Genomic DNA, 17,934 nt, shown 5'->3' on the forward strand with positions numbered 1-17,934 from the left:
GCAGCAGCAGTACAACAACATGAAGCAGGCCGTGGTGCTCACAGCTCAGGACAACAGGGCAGGAGTCATGTATGGCCTGTTTGCCAACGCATGGTAAAGCTATCTTCCAACCTGCTACCCTGCATGACTGAATGTTTTATGTATATGTATATATATGTATATATATATATATATATATACATAGTTTTTTGTTTGTTTGTTTTTTCAGTTGAAAATGAGCCACAGTTGTAGTCTATTAAAGAACCAATTAATTGATTTTGAATATCCATATAATTGGTGCTCACTATTGCTTATTATAATATGGCACCCTTCTTGTCTACTCACTCTGAGGAGGGCTGTTGACAGTTCAGAAACCCACCAAGTTAGGCATCATCGGTAGGCAGGGTTGGTTATTTCAAAGTAGATTTCAAATGTTCTTTTTTTTTTTTTTATGTGAGAAAAAATAATCTTAATAGCACGCTAACTTTCCGGGAAATTAAAGCCTGTCGTTTCTATTAGCTTGCATTCCCCATCAATGATGTCACTGGTTGTTTCTCAATCAATAATTCTGACAAAAAGTGTAGTTTAATGTGCCTAACAGAGAAAAGAAATACTGTACACCAGTAAGACTCCCTAATCGGGAGATAAGCGACCGTTGGTCGCTTATCTCCACAAATATCACAACCTCCACCTCTCACGTCATACGGGTAGCCATAGTTACACCTGGAATGTTGAATCTCCATATATGGAGATAACCTACGCATCACACAAAGTCTGACCTCACCAGCCCATACTTGGGCATGGACGACTTATATCTCCATATACGGAGATGGCCATATATGGAGATACGATGACATCACAGAGTCCACAGCTGATGATGTGGCGTGATGTCATACAATAAACAAACAAGCCCTATATACTGATGCGATACGATGACATCACAGAGTCCACAGCTGATGATGTGGCGTGATGTCATACAATAAACAAACAAGCCCTATATACTGATGCGGAGATATGAGCAGGGCAAAGGTGTGACGTGTGACGTGTGACCGACCGACCGACCGACCGACCGACCGACCGACCGACCGACCGACGGACGGCCGGTGGAGGTTTTCATAGTAAACTGCTCCCTGACGGTCGCAATAAAAAAGCAACTATTGAAAGCAGGAAGAGAACTGCAGAAATGCATAAACCTACATAAAAGCAACACCAAACTGAACTGTCCACAGCCCTCCTCTGAGACAGAGACCGAGTAGAAAGAATGGTACCATATTACTATAATGAGCATTAGTGAGGCCAATTATACGAAGACAGGTTACAAGGGGTTAAGTGGTCCTTTAAGTACTAATTAGCCCTTAAGGGTAGCAACAAAAATAAACATAGATGATCTGATGAAGTCTCTTGGCCTTTGTCATCCATTGATTAGAAATTTGGATTGTGCTACCTTTTTGAGATGTTTTTATTTCCTATAAGTGAGAAATTGTTGAGAGGTGTGTACAGTAATTGGTTGTATTCTGAGATTATGTATGTTCTCTGTATAAACTAAAATGTTGTATGGTTTTGTTCAGGGGCAAAACAGTGATATGTGCCTACTCAATTCAAGACATTGACCAGGCCTTCTCCACATCTAAACTGAAGGGCTACAGCACTTCTTTCATTGGCACTCGCCCTGGAATGGTAAGTTCGTTGTCACAATATTTTGTAAATCCGGTAACTGAGAGTGAAATCGTGTTCGTGAAATGATTGTGGGATGACAATAATTTCATGACCATCTTCAGCCTGCACTTTCCTGATTAGTGATGAAATGTCACAGCTTGTCTGCATGTAGACATACGTGTGTGTGTGTGTACACATTTTTACAGTCTATGGGTTGGTTCCCTTGACACATCACTGTGACATCACAAGTGATAACACAGGTGACACCACCTTTGTAAAAGTCCATATATGGGTATTCCCCAGAATCCCTTTTATGCCCATATATGAAGATCCCTGATGTCATCGATATATATCACGGGCCCGATGGCCAAGACAAGCCCATATCTGTGTGGGATCTCCATGTATGGGCATAAAAGATATATTGTATGTTGTGATGTCATGGGAATCTCCATGTATGGGCATAAAAGGGATATACTATATACAGTACATGGATCTTCATATATGGGTATCTGGTCCGATATACATCACTGGCCAGATGGCCGAGAATTCGTGCGATGTCCCCCTGAGCCGTCTTACTAGTTTATACACCATTGTACGACAAAAGTATAAATCAGGCTTTACTTTCCTTGTAGTGCGCCCGCAAGAACTCCTCGATACCAGACCAGAACAACATCAAGAACCTGGGGGTCATCAGGTACCACCCAGAGATTGAGGACGTGATCCGTCCAGTTGGTGTCGCTCCCCTGGATCTGCCCACAGATGACCAGATCACACACACTGTGGCAGACATCGTCATGGCAGTAAACGATGAACACTACAGTGTCCTATATCTGGGAACAGGTTTGTCTTTGAGATCGATGTGCATGTTTTTTTGTTAAGGAATGTTTTTATGTATTTATAATTCATGAAAACATGTGAAATTCACGTGTAGCTGCTACATTTGACTACAAAAGGTTCAAAACATCTATGTCCAAGCTTAATAGACACGCTATAATAATAAATAGATCAGTCATACTATAAAACAAGCCTCCTGTTCTTGTAGAACAGAATCATTTGTGGATTTAATATTGCAAACTTCCTTAAAATGTGATAAGCAGAATTGAGAGCAAGACCCAGCAAACAGTGACTCAGCATGGCAGTTTCAAAATGTATTCAAATGATGCCTTTTGGGAAAAAAAAGCTTTCATAAGTGCTCCTTTGTGATTAAAGAAGGATTGCTAAGGCAACCCAAGAGACAGTGCTAGCCTTAGCCAAAACTTTGACCAACTGTAGGAAGTTACTATGGAAACCCTGTCAGAAATATTCACTCATACCGCGTGGGCACGAAGCACCAACCTTTCCGTTTGTCAAACAATGTGATGCTTGCTTTCACAATCATTTCTGGTGCATAATATGATGGTACACGTTGTCATTCATAACCATAATTATACGTTGTGTCAAACAAGAGTGCATGAAAGACAACTTTGGCAGGAAAGTATGGCCTCTCACTGTGGCCTCTGCAAAGTGTGTCAGTAAAAAGAAGAGATGTAATGCTCGCTATGGACAGCCCATGGGCCTCTGTGCTGGTCTAAAAAAGAAACTAGAGCAGTTATACAGTATGTAACTGCTCATAGTGTCAGGCTGCGATACCGTATGTGACGATGGGATGGGATGTGTTTATAGACCTGCTCTTTGTAGGTGTTTATGCATGCATACATACTTGGGGGGGGGGGGGGGGGGGGGATTTGGTGTGTCTCACATCTTAGATATGTTTCTGGTGCCTGAATAGCTGTTAGACAGCTGTTCACAAACCAATTTTAGCCCCGTTCCACATTTCATCAGCTTCACTGTGAACAATATATATGTCACCGGATGATAGAGAAACAGGACGGTCGAGAAACGTAGCACTCGTCATGCAGCACGGGGCGGAGCGGAGCCGCTCGATTGTCCACGACATTGCAAGCGGCGCGCAGGCCAGCGGACCTTGGTCCTGCTCTTCGCCCCCGAGCACCGCAGGTGCGAGTGGCCGCGAAGAGCGGGCCAGGGCCGCGCGGCCGGCGGAGCGCCGCGCGAGTTACGAAGCCGTGGTGAATGCAATCGTTATATTTATGCCCAGGCCGTAAGGCCTGGGCAAGCCCACGATAAACGCCCTGTCCAAGTGACTACAATGGAGCTAATGGCTAAGCTAGGCTAGGCTAGGCTAGGCTAAGCTAGTAAATAAAGTCGCAAATAGAGTCGCACACGAGTGACGTCAGCGCCTTCACTAGTGAATGGCTGTTGTCGCCACCTGGTGGTGATTGGTGTGTGGTGAACGACAAAACAAGCGCTCTTACATAGAACGTCCTGCGTTACCCAAACATCCGGTAACATATATATACAGTATATACATATTATATATATAATTGAAAGGCCGGAATCAGCCTATGTCTCCTTTGTCTGTTGGAATGTTAGAGGGAAGGTCTCCTTATACAGTATTGAATATGTGTTGGTGAGAGATCATGATTGATAGTGTGCTTGTATCATTGCTATAGAGTGTTTGTTCAATGACAGCTGCTCTTTAATGAACAGAAAATATATTTTTGGTTTGGCAATTTCATCCAGTCAGGAAAGAGTACTTTTTCTTTCAGCCTCAACTGTTCCAGTTCCAAATGTGTTTACTGATTTCTTTGTGTCGTTGACTTCAATCTCACTTGTTTGTCCTGTATGTTGTAGAACGAGTTCTCTCTTCCGATTAGATCCAATGGTATCCTGACCTGAAAATGTATTTACTGTCCACTGTAAAGAGCTGGAGAGACATCAATCTGAAAAGTACAACTGAACCAATCTCAACAACAGGATTGTCCTTGGGACCAGGGACAGGGAAATAATTAGAAGCATTTTTAGTTTGAATAATTTAGCCCCACTTGTGGCAGGGGCTCTAAGGATGGCTATGTCGGTCAGTCGGACGGCTCGTCCAAACACATCGGTTCCGTTTGCTAGAAGGACATACTAAACAGGCCGCTAAAAAAGGAACTTGATTGGTCTAGTGTTGGAGGTTACGGTTTTCCGTTTTGACTTGGAAGTTATCTCCCGTGTCAGTCGGAGGATTGACATGATCCTGAATGGTGCTTGTTTGGCCGTAGAGGCTGAGATCTATGTTCAGTGTGAGGCAGAGCAGGGAATTGGGTAAGCCTATAATTCTGATTAAAGGGATACAATGAAAGTTGTTCAGTTTAATGAGACAAATAGTTTTCTCCCCTGGTTTCAAACAGGATGATATCAAGTTGGCAGTGTGAAGATATCTGCATAAGGTCCATGATAATATCATGGACCGTATGCAGATATCTATCTATCACACATAGTGCGACGATTCGTAAGGATCAAAGCTAGTTCAGGGGGCGGTCCCAAGGGAGCGCGCGCGCGGAGGGGGGTGGGTCACTAGGTCCTGCCCCCCCCCTTACCCATAGTTCTTAGGGAAGTCAGATGGTGGGACTCAGTCTTGTTGCATAGCACTGCTGCTGCTACCACGCTGCAGTACACACACAAGTGCCACACTTGTTGCTTGCAGGTAGCTGTGCTGCTGCCCACCGCTTGGACAGGGTGTCTAACTTGGCTGAGTATTTCTGGCTGTTTCTGCTATTTTACTATCGCTCAATTCATGTTCTTAGCTGCCAAACTAAGAAGCTGTGTTCTTGGCCAGGTGTATGGGAAGTTTGAGATTGTTATTCTGGTAATCGCTGAATTCTAAACTGCTGTTTCAAGGTTCAGATTTCTTGCTATCGTTGCTGGTGCCTAGCTGATTTCTGTACTTTCAGTTGTTTGTTGCTAAAGCTATTTCAAAGGTGCTACAGGCTTGCTAAAGTTGCAAAGGTAAACTCAGTATCATAGAAGTTGGCTGTGGCTACGGGCTAAATGCTAACTTATTTCGTGCCCTGGTGGGCCTTTACTGGGCTACCATGAGTTAAAGTAATCTCAGTCGTTGGGTTTGTCGATAACAATGTCAGTACTTTGCAACGGCGCGGGCCGTATCGGCTAGCGCGGAACAACAGGTTTAATGTACAGTCAGCTAGGAGCTAGCTGGTGGCTATTGCTAGCCGGCTATTTCGGTAAGGATGCTGTTAGCTGGTAAATCAGTAGCAGGTAATGAATCACGCTAGGAGGATTCAGTTTGTAGGTTGCAGGTGTCTGTAAACGGCAGCGTTCACCTAGCTCCTGAGCTAGCCGAGTCACGTCAAGCGGTGATTTACGGCATGACGTTCGGCAGCAAATACTAAGCGCTGCGTGTGGGAAATGTACTTCTCTATCATGCCAAGCCTCGGCGTCGTGCTAGTAGCAAGCTTCGCCCGCAGCGTGCTTAATCTAGTTAGTATGGGGCCTATATTGCTTCTGCCTCGCCTCGGGTTATGTGTATGTTTTCCTCTTTTTGCACTGTCTGGCCGTCTTAACAGCTGCTGCTTATGAGGTGCTAGTTGCTATAACATAGCAGCTAAATGGTTTCTGTCGCTTCTTGGACCACAGTAGGGCTGCTGCCAGTTACCGTGGCGTAGAAGCCCTCGCGGGATGAATTATTAAATACAGTAATCGCCTCTCTTTGAGAAGCCTATAAAGGATGTCTGTCTGCATGGGCTCCTGAGAGGAGGAAACCAGCAAGCTCATAGGTGCCACAGTTTACGTGCAAACAATGTTTTGCTTCCGCTAACGCAGGTCGTGCCTGTCTGTCCTGACGTCACCAGTTGAACTCGCTAGTGCATGCAGGGAATCGTAGTCTTCTCTAAATGCTCGGTAGCTCCAGCTAAATATTCTCTTCAGTTTCAGCATCCATCAGCTGCAGCTCATCAGCTTTCTTCGCACCGCAAGCTTTAAGTTAGGGTTTGATAAGTTCTAAGTTGTCAGTTGTTCTGCTTATTAAATGCTAAGTAAAATAGGCAAATTGTTGCCGCTGCCGCAGTTGGATACTGTCATGTCTCCGTGGTTTCGTCTGAGGCTAGCTCTACCCAAGCTGCTAATGCTGCGGTAATTGCTGCTCATAAATTAAAACTGATGCTACCGCTTGTAGGATGCTGACACCATGCTTATCTGGGCAGTGCATGCTCAGCTCCCACGCGTCTGTTATTAAACTAGAAATGTGCAATTTGGGAAATTGCGAGTGTGCTGCTACACCATCAAGCTATCGGTACTGCTGTATGTTAAAGCTGCTACCAGTGTATCAGAAGTAAAAGGGATGGTTATAGTATTGGCAATGTCTCCTATAGTTTCAGCTATTGTTAGCTCCACTCAACCTGCGGCTGCGTGCTAGCATAACTGCTAATAATTACAGCTAAGGCTGATGCTTGTAAAAATGCTGCATCATGTTTCTTTCAGCTCATGCTAAAACTAATACTTGTTGGTTGCTAACATCTGTTTATTATTTCAGCTCCAGGCCGGAGTGGCTGCAGGCCCACATGTTCCACTAATCGTGTTTTACCCTATAGCTTCTTGCTGCGGCTGCTACATGTCTAACTGCTAACACAATTTCTATCCTTTCAGCTCGTGCTGGAGATGCTGCATAGCTGCTACCAGAGCAGTATAATCAGAGAGTGGTGTCACCGCGGTGTCAGAAACGCGAGGAGCTCATTCGGCTTGAGTTTCTTGCAGGTGGGATTTATGGCTCTTTGAAGTGAGCCGAGCCGGATCTCTGCGATTCCTTTTCAAAGAGCCGTTCAAAATACTACATGTAAAAAGTACAAACATTCTTTACTACAATGTACAAAATACACAAGTAGAAGTGTAATTAAAATGTACTTGAGTAAAAGCACTAAAGTATTGGTATCAAAATGCACGGAGTAGTTCACCCCCCAAAATGACTTTTTTTCTATTGATTACTCGTGCCATGGAGACTTGAGTTCAATAATGTGTTGTAGACTATTTGTAGCATTCCTAAGACAAAAATATGATTATAGTACATTTAGCCCCATATTGAATAGAAAGTACTCAATATGCAGAACGTCACATTTCACAGGTTTTCCAATTAATAACATTTGGAAAAATCATTTGAAAATAGCAGATCTACAAGCTCACAATGTGTCGCAACGTGACACATTGTGAGCTTGTAGATCGGCTAATATTTTCAAAAGGCGGAAATGTATATGGCCAAAATGCAGGCCTATATAGGGTTGAAGTGATTTGTAATTATAATCAAAATCTAGAAAGTAAAAAAATAACTAAAAGTAACTAAAATGAGACAGTATTTTGAACGGCTCTTTGAAAAGGAACGGATCGCAGAGATCCGGCTCGGCTCACTTCAAAGAGCCATAAATCCCACCTGCAAGAAAATCAAGCCGAATGAGCTCCTCGCGTCAGAAACAGCGCTGGTCACGTGGTTCATTGTCACTTTACACCTCATAGACTTCAATGCATTTTGTAAACTTCCGGTTGGCCGTTTGTCACCAATAGATGTGTGCGTAGACGACCTGGCCCCACGAAGTGAACGGGAGTGACGCAACTCTCCATTCTAGGGCTCTGGCTGCTACTACAGCAGGTCGCCATAGCAGCATGGCGCTGCAGCTGCTGAGGTTTTCTGCTAACATATTTATCATTACAGCTCCAGGCCGGAGCTGCGGCATGCCCCCTGCCACGGCATCAGGTTAGCACTGCAGCTTCATGATAAAGCTGCTTCATGTTCCACTACATCGCGTTTTTCTTTATAGCTCGGGCCACGGCTGCTACATGTTGCTGCTAACATGTTTGTCCTTTCAGCTTCTTGCCGGAGCCGCTGCATAGCGGCTGCTACAGCATGCCATCATTGCAGCGTCGCGCTGCAGCGGCTGAGAGTTTTCTGCTAACATGTTTCTCTTTATAGTTTCGTCCACTACTGCATAATTCCATGAGACCAGTCAGGAGTCGGTTAGCACTGGAGAGGGCATTGCTACTACAGCTTCCGCTACTTCTGCCGCTACCATGAGCTGCCAGCCTGCCAGCCTGCCCGCCCGCCCTCCCGCCCGCCTGCCTGCCCGCCTGCACGCGCCATATTCAGCAGAAGGAAGTGGCCTACCGCCAGCCCGCCGCCTGCCTTCCCGCCCGCCTGCCTTCCCACCTGCCTGTCGGCCCTCCCGTCCGGCTGCCCGCCCGCCCGCTACAGCATCAGTTAATGCTATTACTGCTGCTACCATGAGCATGAACCAGCTCTGCGTCGTGCTGGAAGCCTGTGGTGCCGGCCCATCTTCCGGAGGCGCTGTCAGGCTGCGACCGTCGTCGCCACCGCCAGGTCGCAAGGGAACATGGGAAGCTGCAGTTCCAGCACCAGCGGTGGGAACTCCATTCCTCGCGCCAGCTGCAGCTTTCCCAGATGCCCTGAGGAGCCTCACTCTAGCAGGTAAATAGCAACGCATTTGCTTGTTCGATTCTGTGAGCGTTCAGCCGCTCTCTAAGCTTGCTAATAATAGGCAACCATAGTTACATAGCAGCGACTTACTTGTACTGAATGTTGGGCTTTAGCCGCTCTCTAGGCTTGCATAGCTTGCCTTTAAAGGTCAAGACGGGTATCTCGTGGAGATTCTCATATGTGCAGCAGCAGACTCTGCAGCAGAGCGCTCCGTGGGCTGCGAAAATTTCTCTGTGATCTTAAAAGTCAGCGACCTTAGGCGTGGTTTCATTGTTATGGTCAGCAAAGCTAAGATTGTAATTTCTGCGGCAAGCACATGCGGTCACCAAGGCCAGGCTTAAGATGCGACTAGCACATGGCCTCTGAAGATTGCAGCTCGCAGTTTAAGCAGGGAAGGTACACCATTGTCAGTCGCAGAACTAACTCTCCCTTCTGTCCTTTCATGTCCATGCTGAACACCGGGCTGTCTGCCCGACGTCCTCGTCACACGACCCCCGGAGAGAGCTGCCAGATTTGCGGCCCGCCCCTCTTCTCTCTGCATTCTCTCCGGATCGGAGCAGCCACACCACCAGCACTTCTGGTGCCCTCAGCTAACTCAAGATCCTGCACGCCAAGCTATCAAGCACACACAACACAGGACTGACCGAAGCGTAATGGTTCCAAGCTGGAGTTGGACGCGTTCAGTTAACGCTTCTGCTGCTGATGCTAATAGTGCTGCAGGCACTATTGGCAGGGTTGTTCCATAGGGTTTCATTTTGCTGCTTCTGCTGCGTTACTCGGGGCACGCGCCCCTGATAGGTTGCGTGTTTTATTTGCTGCTTCTGTTGCGTTACTCGGGGCATGCGCCCCTGATAGGTTGCGGGCCACGCATTGCATTGCGTGGCCCGTTGCTGCGCGCTCCAATATTTCTATCATGCAAAAGCTAGGTGGTTGCTGGGGTGTTAGTTAGGTAGGATGTGAAGCTGTATGGCGCTGTAGTTATATGAATTAAAGGTTTCATCGCTGCTTCTGGTTCTGCTGTCTATATATATATACGTCCATGTTGCTGCTCCCGCTTTTCTCTAGGGTGTTTTAGTATGGCTTCAGTCAGATTGCAGTATATCGTTATAGTCAGCAGTACCACCTTCCTCACCGTTGGTTCGGTCTGCCAGCTGCTAACATTCTTAATTATTAAATTGCTTTAGCAGTACTTATAGCGTTTTTGGCAAGCTGCCAATATCATTGCTTAGTATTTTGCCTTAGTAATATTCGCTCTGCCAGATGCTAATATGCTTAATTATTATTTTTTGCGTTAGCAGGAAAGGCAGTTCATAGTTTGCCCCGCAGTAATGATAACTTAATCGCTAGAGTCACAGCAGAGCTGCCTTCCTCGCAGTTGGCTAGCACTGGCATGGGATTCTGAGATTTTGGCGTGCTTTGGGGGTTTGTAGTTTTGGGGGGTATCGGGCCAGGGCTCGCTGTAATTAAGTTATGCCCTCGATGCTCATGGTAACATGAGGATCGTGGGTTCAGCGAGCCATGGCCCGAGGCAGAACCCCATGCCAAACCATGCTAACTTAGGCTATAGATTCTATGCTGTCTTATAGTAGAGCTAAGGTAGGCTGCCAATACTATGCGCTTAGATATAGGCTTAGATTCTATGCTGTCTCTATAGTAGGGTGCTCAATATGCCATGCTGTGTGATGCTTGCTTTCTGCTTCATTCTGGTCAATAAAGTATATCTTAACCCAAGTGATCGTCTCCTGAAATAGTGCGACGATTCGTAAGGATCAAAGCTAGTTCAGGGGGCGGTCCCAAGGGAGCGCGCGCGCGGAGGGGGGTGGGTCACTAGGTCCTGCCCCCCCCCTTACCCATAGTTCTTAGGGAAGTCAGATGGTGGGACTCAGTCTTGTTGCATAGCACTGCCCCGCCACCACCCCAGCGCCACCTTCAGGTTCTGCCTTAGATCCCCCTCGGGGGGTATCGGGCCAGGGCTCGCTGTAATTAAGTTATGCCCTCGATGCTCATGGTAACATGAGGATCGTGGGTTCAGCGAGCCATGGCCCGAGGCAGAACCCCATGCCAAACCATGCTAACTTAGGCTATAGATTCTATGCTGTCTTATAGTAGAGCTAAGGTAGGCTGCCAATACTATGCGCTTAGATATAGGCTTAGATTCTATGCTGTCTCTATAGTAGGGTGCTCAATATGCCATGCTGTGTGATGCTTGCTTTCTGCTTCATTCTGGTCAATAAAGTATATCTTAACCCAAGTGATCGTCTCCTGAACTTATATAAGGTGGGATGAGGCAGTAAAAATAGCAGCAGATGTAATGACAGATGCATTGCGGGTGCCTGGTTTAAGGAAAAATCGACAAAACGCAGCATTTAAAGTATCAGATTATATGTAAAATTAACAACGAGGATTTGACTGTGTAATGTACTGTGGTGTTCGACGGTTGGAAGGCTTTGAACCTCTGTGTGTGAAAAGAAAGAGAGACAGTCTGTCTCTGAGGCTACAGAATGATAGAACAGGTATTAAAATAATTATTTTCATTCAGTAACTCACTGACAGACAATATGACTATAAGGTGAAGTAAAGCCTTTTGCACTTTCAATCATCGAGCTGTTGCAGTTACAGTATGCTTTTTAAAGATACATTTGTTATATTTTATGATCATTTTATTTTTATTTTACTCAAAGAATAACGATTTACCACCTTTCATGCTTAGATACTTGACGAGGGAATGAAATCAATTCTCAAAAGTCCTTGACAGGTGAAAAGGAACAGAATAAACTAGATCAAATGGGTGATATATCATCTATGAAAATACAGTGGACTTGCAGAAATCTCCACTGTAGGTAAAGCAAAGCCTGATTCATGCTTTGGCGACAGAAAACAATATGAAAGAAGGGTGACGCATCAACCTGGCACTGTTGCAAATAGATGTAAATCAGGCTTAGAGAGAGAGAGAGAGAGGCTTTAACTCTGAAACAAAAGAATCACCAACAAGCACTGGTACATACTGTAGTGTAGATCAGGGGTCTTCAACAGGGGGTCCGGGACCCCTAGGGGGTCCTCAGAGTTAATACAGGGGCAATCTGGCAAGCCGTCGTCAAAGAAAGGGGAACGCCCAGTCGGTCTGTACCACTTCCTTTCAGTGGTGTAAGCGATCATGACTCTGTCTCGAGAGAATGCTACAAGGGGTCCTTCAAATCTTTGTGTGATAAAAACCTTTTTCTTCTTTTTTATATTAACCACTTGAACCCTAGTGTCTTTACTCTGAGAACTGAGAACAAAAATAGCAGATCTACAAGCTCACAACGCCTCGCAGCGCGAGGCGTTGTGAGCTTGTAGATCTGCTATTTTTGGCAAAGAGCTTTGGTGTAGAGGGGGAAAAGAGCAGACTAAGTACAGAGTGAAAGGTCAAGTTTATTAAGTATTGACGGTTCAAGTGGTTAAATATCTGAAAACACAAATTGACATGAATCCAAAATACACTGATGATCGATCGTGCTGTCAAACAATTAAACTATATGGAATCTATGAACAGGTTGTGGGGGTCCCTGCTTCATCTCTCTCTCAACTAAGAGGTCCTTGGCCTGAAAACGTTGAAGACCCCTAGCTGGTGTAGATTGGTGGTTGTTTCCAAACTGAAACCATGTCACTCATCTCCTCCTTTTCAACAGAACAAGGTAAAGTTCTGAAGGTCATTCACACCCTCGACGAGGCCTTCGTCATCGCCCAGTATTCCCTGTTTCACAACGAGGGACCCGTTTTAAACATGGCCATCGACTCCAAAAAAGTATGTAAAACATTCCATGCTACACTACTCAACATTTCCTTACCTCAGCTGCCATTAAACCAATTATTTATGTTTGCTTATTTGAATGAGTTGGACGATTTCAATTAGTTTGGAGTTTGTTAGTTTCCATTTTAGTTTAGTACAGTGGTTCTCAACCTGTGGTACATGGGCCCAAAAATAAGAAAATACATGTGGAGTAAAATATTTATATTATACTACAGGTAGTTCTTCTGACCAAACAATTGGTTGAAATAGGCTCTCCAGCCGTGCTTAACTGAGCATGAGGGAACACCTAGCCGTTAATAGAGGATTTGAAAATGGATTAATCACATTAGAAATATCATCAGTTTGCATGGGAAGTTCACAAATGTAGTAGCTAAATCTGTCCGATGACCCGGTCATCAAATTATTGGCTTAGAAATGCAACAAAAATCAAGGAATAAATTGGCCTCCTGTGTTAACTGTGCTTAGTTGAATAGGATGGGGTGGGTCTACGCACCTGTATTTTAACATCACTTATTATGGTGGTACTTGGAGAGACACATATTTTCTGAGGTTGTACTTGGCGTAAAAAGGTTGAGAAACACTGGTTTAGTAAATTTGTGTGCATATGTCTTTACAGTTACACTATCGCAACTTAAATATATTAATAACCTATCTGTGTACAGTATTGAGCTTTCAATGATGTACTTTACTGGTATCACATGATTCCTTCTTAGGGCCACCTCTACGTTGGCACGGCGATGGAGGTCCAGCGACTGCCATTGGCTGACTGTGGTCGCTATGGAGACACATGCAGGGATTGCATCCTTTCCCGCGATGCATACTGCGGATGGGACAAGACCAGGAGGAAGTGCCTAGCCATCCCCCCGGGATACAACATCACCACCGGGTACGATGGGATATGATGTCACGTGTCTGTGGGGGGGCTGTTACATGTTTGCATGGGGACTGATGACAGCCCGCCTGTTTAATATGCAACCAAGATTGCGTTTTTTTTTTGGAAGGGTCGGGGGTCCTTTCTTTCAGCGCACTCTGAAGCAGTTTCATAAGAAGTGAATCGCTGCCATCAGCTGAAAACATTGCATCTTCAAAGCAGCCTCGTCCCTGGTTTATACTTAGTCATACGACAGTTTCCCGCATCACAAATAGCCATGATGTGATGGGTTGTTGTTCACACTGTAGATCTTCTATTTTTGTGAGTATAAATTAAGCGTCATTGTAATTTTGACAGCTATGCACTTCTGAAAATGTGTCATGGGGTTGGAGATGGATTGGAATGGTTTTATCTTGGGTTCGGTATAATATACGACTATAAACTTTTACATTGCGTACATATGCTGTGCTTCTTTAGTGGCTTTCTGTTCGCATTATAGAATGATTCGCTGCATGTTTTAAATTGAGCACAATAAATTGTGAGTACAATTTTGACATGAAAGCCTTCCATTTGTAAAGCTTTTACTGCAAATGTTCTTCTCTCTATTATCTTCCAGGGTTTTCATTCAGCATCTGGACCAGTCAAATGCCTCTGTTTGTGGTGAAGCTGCTGGTGAGCATTATGTTCTTTCTCTCCTTGCTCAATGCAATCTTAATTAAACAAAAAAGGGAACTTTTCTGAGGAGCCACAGTCCAGAGATGATTATCATATAATTGAGCTGTGCCCCAGAAGCCAGTGGGGAGTTATTTTTATATCAAAGCTTGCCCTGCTTCCAAGACAAAAGCCAAGCTCTATAAGCGACTACTCATGGCAGTTTCTCCGATCTAACTGGGTAGGTATCTTCATGGGAGATCTCTCTTTTCCATTAAACATCTTTCCAATTGTGTCAGCGTTGCAACGGTCATGCCTGCCTGTACTGATAAATTTGCAACCCTGAATCTTTCTCAAGCAAAGTTCAAGATAAGAAGATACACTGTAAAGAGAAGGCTGTTAATTTCCACATATCTTTCAACAATGGAATGTTAGGTCAGGTATCTGTGCATTAGCATGATAACATTACTTTATCTCTGCTCTGTAGCAAATATCAAGCCAGTAAAAGTCCAATAATGACGACTTTATCTGTTCAGGTCAAATTATCACCTGGCTATATGTGTAGTAGAGTACTGTGTTTGATGGGCCCTATTTACCGGCGAACCGGCATGAAGTGCAGTCAACATTGTGGCGGGTGGGGCATGGCGACACGTGTTTGGTCTTTTCTGGACTGGAAAAAGACGGAGTACTTGTGGCGAAGTGGCGAGGTGGGGTGGATTGGGCTGAATTATCTGAGGGATTATTATAGTGTGGGCGTTACATGTGGATTCAATCGTGACCAATCAAATGATGTTTCATTATTTTTAAGAGCAGTGAGCTGGGCTCAATGCAATGGTATACTGGTACGATCATGGAAGAAAAGCCTCCGAAATTTGATTATTTCCAAGAGCAAACTGATGTTCTTGTGTGGGAGGTGGAGTGACGCCAATGAATCTACAGCACATTAAACCTATGAGAAGTATGTCTGAGTGGTCACGTGAACCTCTGAGTGTGTGTGAGGAGCAATTGAAACATGAGGCTAGAGAATGATAGAACAGGTATTAAAAGCACTCTTTGTCTTCTCTGACACTGACAATGACGGATGAGACGAAACAAAGCTGCTTGAACTGTTGCACTGAGTAGACATCCATAGAAGTCTACTGTAGGAGGTCACTGTAGCAGTCATTTATTTGTACCCGTCCACCTGTCCATGTGAGCTGTCCATGACAAATGTCTATAAAATAGAGTTGGTACACTGGAGTATGAAACCGAACAGTGTGTGTAATAATCGTCCCAGTTGACCAATCAGCCTTTAGAAAAGATAAATACCATATGATATCATCAATAGTCTCCATGTGTTGTGTGGTGGTGCACAACAATTGTGGTGGATACAGGCGTTTGACTGTAGTCACATTTAAATAAAGGTGGTGTGGTTTTGGATACTGCATGCATCTTTGGCAATTAAAATGGGCTGAAAATAGCAATTGAAGAGGCTTACTATATGCTGGTAGATGTGGTTCAAACAAGGTGGGTGGTGGATGGTGTAAATCATGGTCGTTGTTGACCACCTAATTTCAGTTTGTTGCTGATTTGCAAACAATACAACCCTTACCGCACCTCTCCACCCACACATGCCGGCAGGGATAAATATGCCTCAGGAAATTGTCAATTCGCCTATAGCACGCCTCACGTATCCTTCCCCAAAATAGAGCTGAGAGTCCAAATGCCCTGCAAGCATCCTCTGGTCTGGATGGCTACTGCAGAGTTGTGGAAAATGAAAACAGCACTTTTAAGACAATAGTAGGACAGTGACCATTGTCACCGCTAGTGTCATCCCTAATTAGTGGGATTGAGCACATCTGTGCTTATTAGGCATACTTTATTCAGATTTGATTTGAATTCAACTTGACTTGACATGGCAACTTATTGTTCTACCTCCCTTTTCCCCTATTTTTAGTATCGTTAAACATATAGGCAATAAATAAATACAAAAATGTCTGTGTCTATGATATTCGCATCATCCTTAAAGGTTAAACCCAACTGGAAATTAGCTGAAGGGTGGTGCTAGGCTGTTAGGTCACCGAATAGATTTAGAGATATCTTGTGTTGTTGTGTGCAAGTGCACATTTTGGCCTAATGGTGGTGCTAGAGGAAAAGCCACCAAAAGCATTAGGGGTTATCCAGGTACACAGGATGTGCCATAGCTAATAGTGTGTAGAATGGGTTATTGTGTCCCATCCAGTCCTTTATCCATAAATAGTAGAAACCATTAGTAGCACTGTGATAACTTGTCAGACATGTCAAGTCCTCCTTATCTTTCATTAACCAGCTATCATGGTCACTACAAATAAAGAATGTTCTCCAATCCCCCCTTATGGTAAGCCTTGTTTTCCAAATTAGGAGCTTACACTTACAGTAGCCTACTTTCTGTTACTCTCCATAATTTTCAATGATCGAATCTAATTCACAATTTCCCAAACAGTGAGTCGGGACCCATTTGTGGGTCACGGACCAATTTTTATGGTTCAGTCAAAATCCCATTCCTTTTTCCTATACATTTAAAAGATAAAAAAAAAAAAAATGTGTATATATATATATATATATATATTGTATACATTTTAAAACAAACAAACAAATAAACAAAAAAATAAAATATAATAATAATTAATAAGTAGTGAAAATAGCAGATCTACAAGCTCGCAATGCTGCGCTTGTAGATCTGCTATTTTCACTAGTTTGGGTCCCGGTCAAACGTCTAATTTCTCTTTTGGGGTCTCGAGCTAAAAGGTTCGGCAATCACTGATTGTATAATTTCTCAAAATAATTATCGATTTCTGCCCTTTTTTGCAGCACTGAAGCAGCGCAGGACGTCGCCCAGGGAGGTGGTGGTGCAGTCAAACACATCCATCTACCTCCCTTGCCCTGTGCGCTCCTTCCATGCAATGTACCGCTGGGAGAAGGACAACTGCATCAAGAACTATCCCTGCCTGTTCTCCGGGGACTCCTGTGTCCTGGGGCCAGCCGTGGACACGCCCCTCAAGGAGGGCGTGTTCCGTTGCATGGCCACCGAGGATGGATTCAAGGTGGAGGTTATCTCCTTCAGGCTGGTATACAATGGGGGGGCCTTGGCCACCTCCCTCGCCGCCACCCTGGGGTCTTCTCTCCTGCTCGCTGCAGCTACCCTCTGGCTCCTGTAATTGCGGCTAAAGCTAATGCTGCTAAAGCTAACCCCTCATCCTTATTGGCTCCCACTAACAGGATAGGCAGGGGGGAGGGGGGGGGGGGGGGGGTCGCCGTTACCAGGTTAGGTTCGCACAGCATTGAGGTACAGGGTTTGGATTGCACGTGACCACTCTCCTTTTGGTCCTTGAATAATATCAATTTTGAACAAATTTGTCCCAAAACTACTGTAGGCCTACTATTAAATGGACGATTAAAACATTACTTTCACTGATAAAACAACTTACTTTGCAGCTGTATAAAGATTGATATGTATTAGAACTTGGAAAATACATAATAGTCAAACTTAAGAAGTTGGCTTTTTAAGCTTGGGGTTGCTTCCAATAAAATGAAGAGAGGGTTTTTCTCTAGATTATATCACAATAAGTGCTTTGCGAACCTTGCCTCTGACTCAAAAAGATACATATCCAATGAGTTGGGCAAAGAAAAACCCAATACCAGGCCAATTAT

At 44.5% G+C, this 17,934-nt stretch overlaps 1 protein-coding gene across 1 annotated transcript in view; it reads left to right on the top strand.

Moving 5' to 3' along the window:
• The window catches only part of LOC308294776 (semaphorin-7A), a gene marked incomplete at both ends in the record, with an annotated part of 38,928 nt that extends 21,487 nt beyond the window's left edge, over positions 1–17,441 (top strand). The window contains 7 exons of the mRNA XM_080737622.1: positions 1–93; positions 1,548–1,656; positions 2,268–2,475; positions 12,622–12,737; positions 13,457–13,629; positions 14,231–14,286; positions 17,095–17,441. The exon at positions 1–93 is cut by the window's left edge and continues 86 nt beyond it. Coding sequence (XP_080593748.1) covers positions 1–93; positions 1,548–1,656; positions 2,268–2,475; positions 12,622–12,737; positions 13,457–13,629; positions 14,231–14,286; positions 17,095–17,441 — 1,102 coding nt within the window. The remainder of the gene's footprint in view (positions 94–1,547; positions 1,657–2,267; positions 2,476–12,621; positions 12,738–13,456; positions 13,630–14,230; positions 14,287–17,094) is intronic.
• Positions 17,442–17,934: the final 493 nt, after the last annotated feature.

This window comes from Nannobrachium achirus (assembly GCF_963921795.1).
Source record: "Nannobrachium achirus genome assembly, chromosome: 2".
NCBI lineage: Eukaryota > Metazoa > Chordata > Actinopteri > Myctophiformes > Myctophidae > Nannobrachium > Nannobrachium achirus.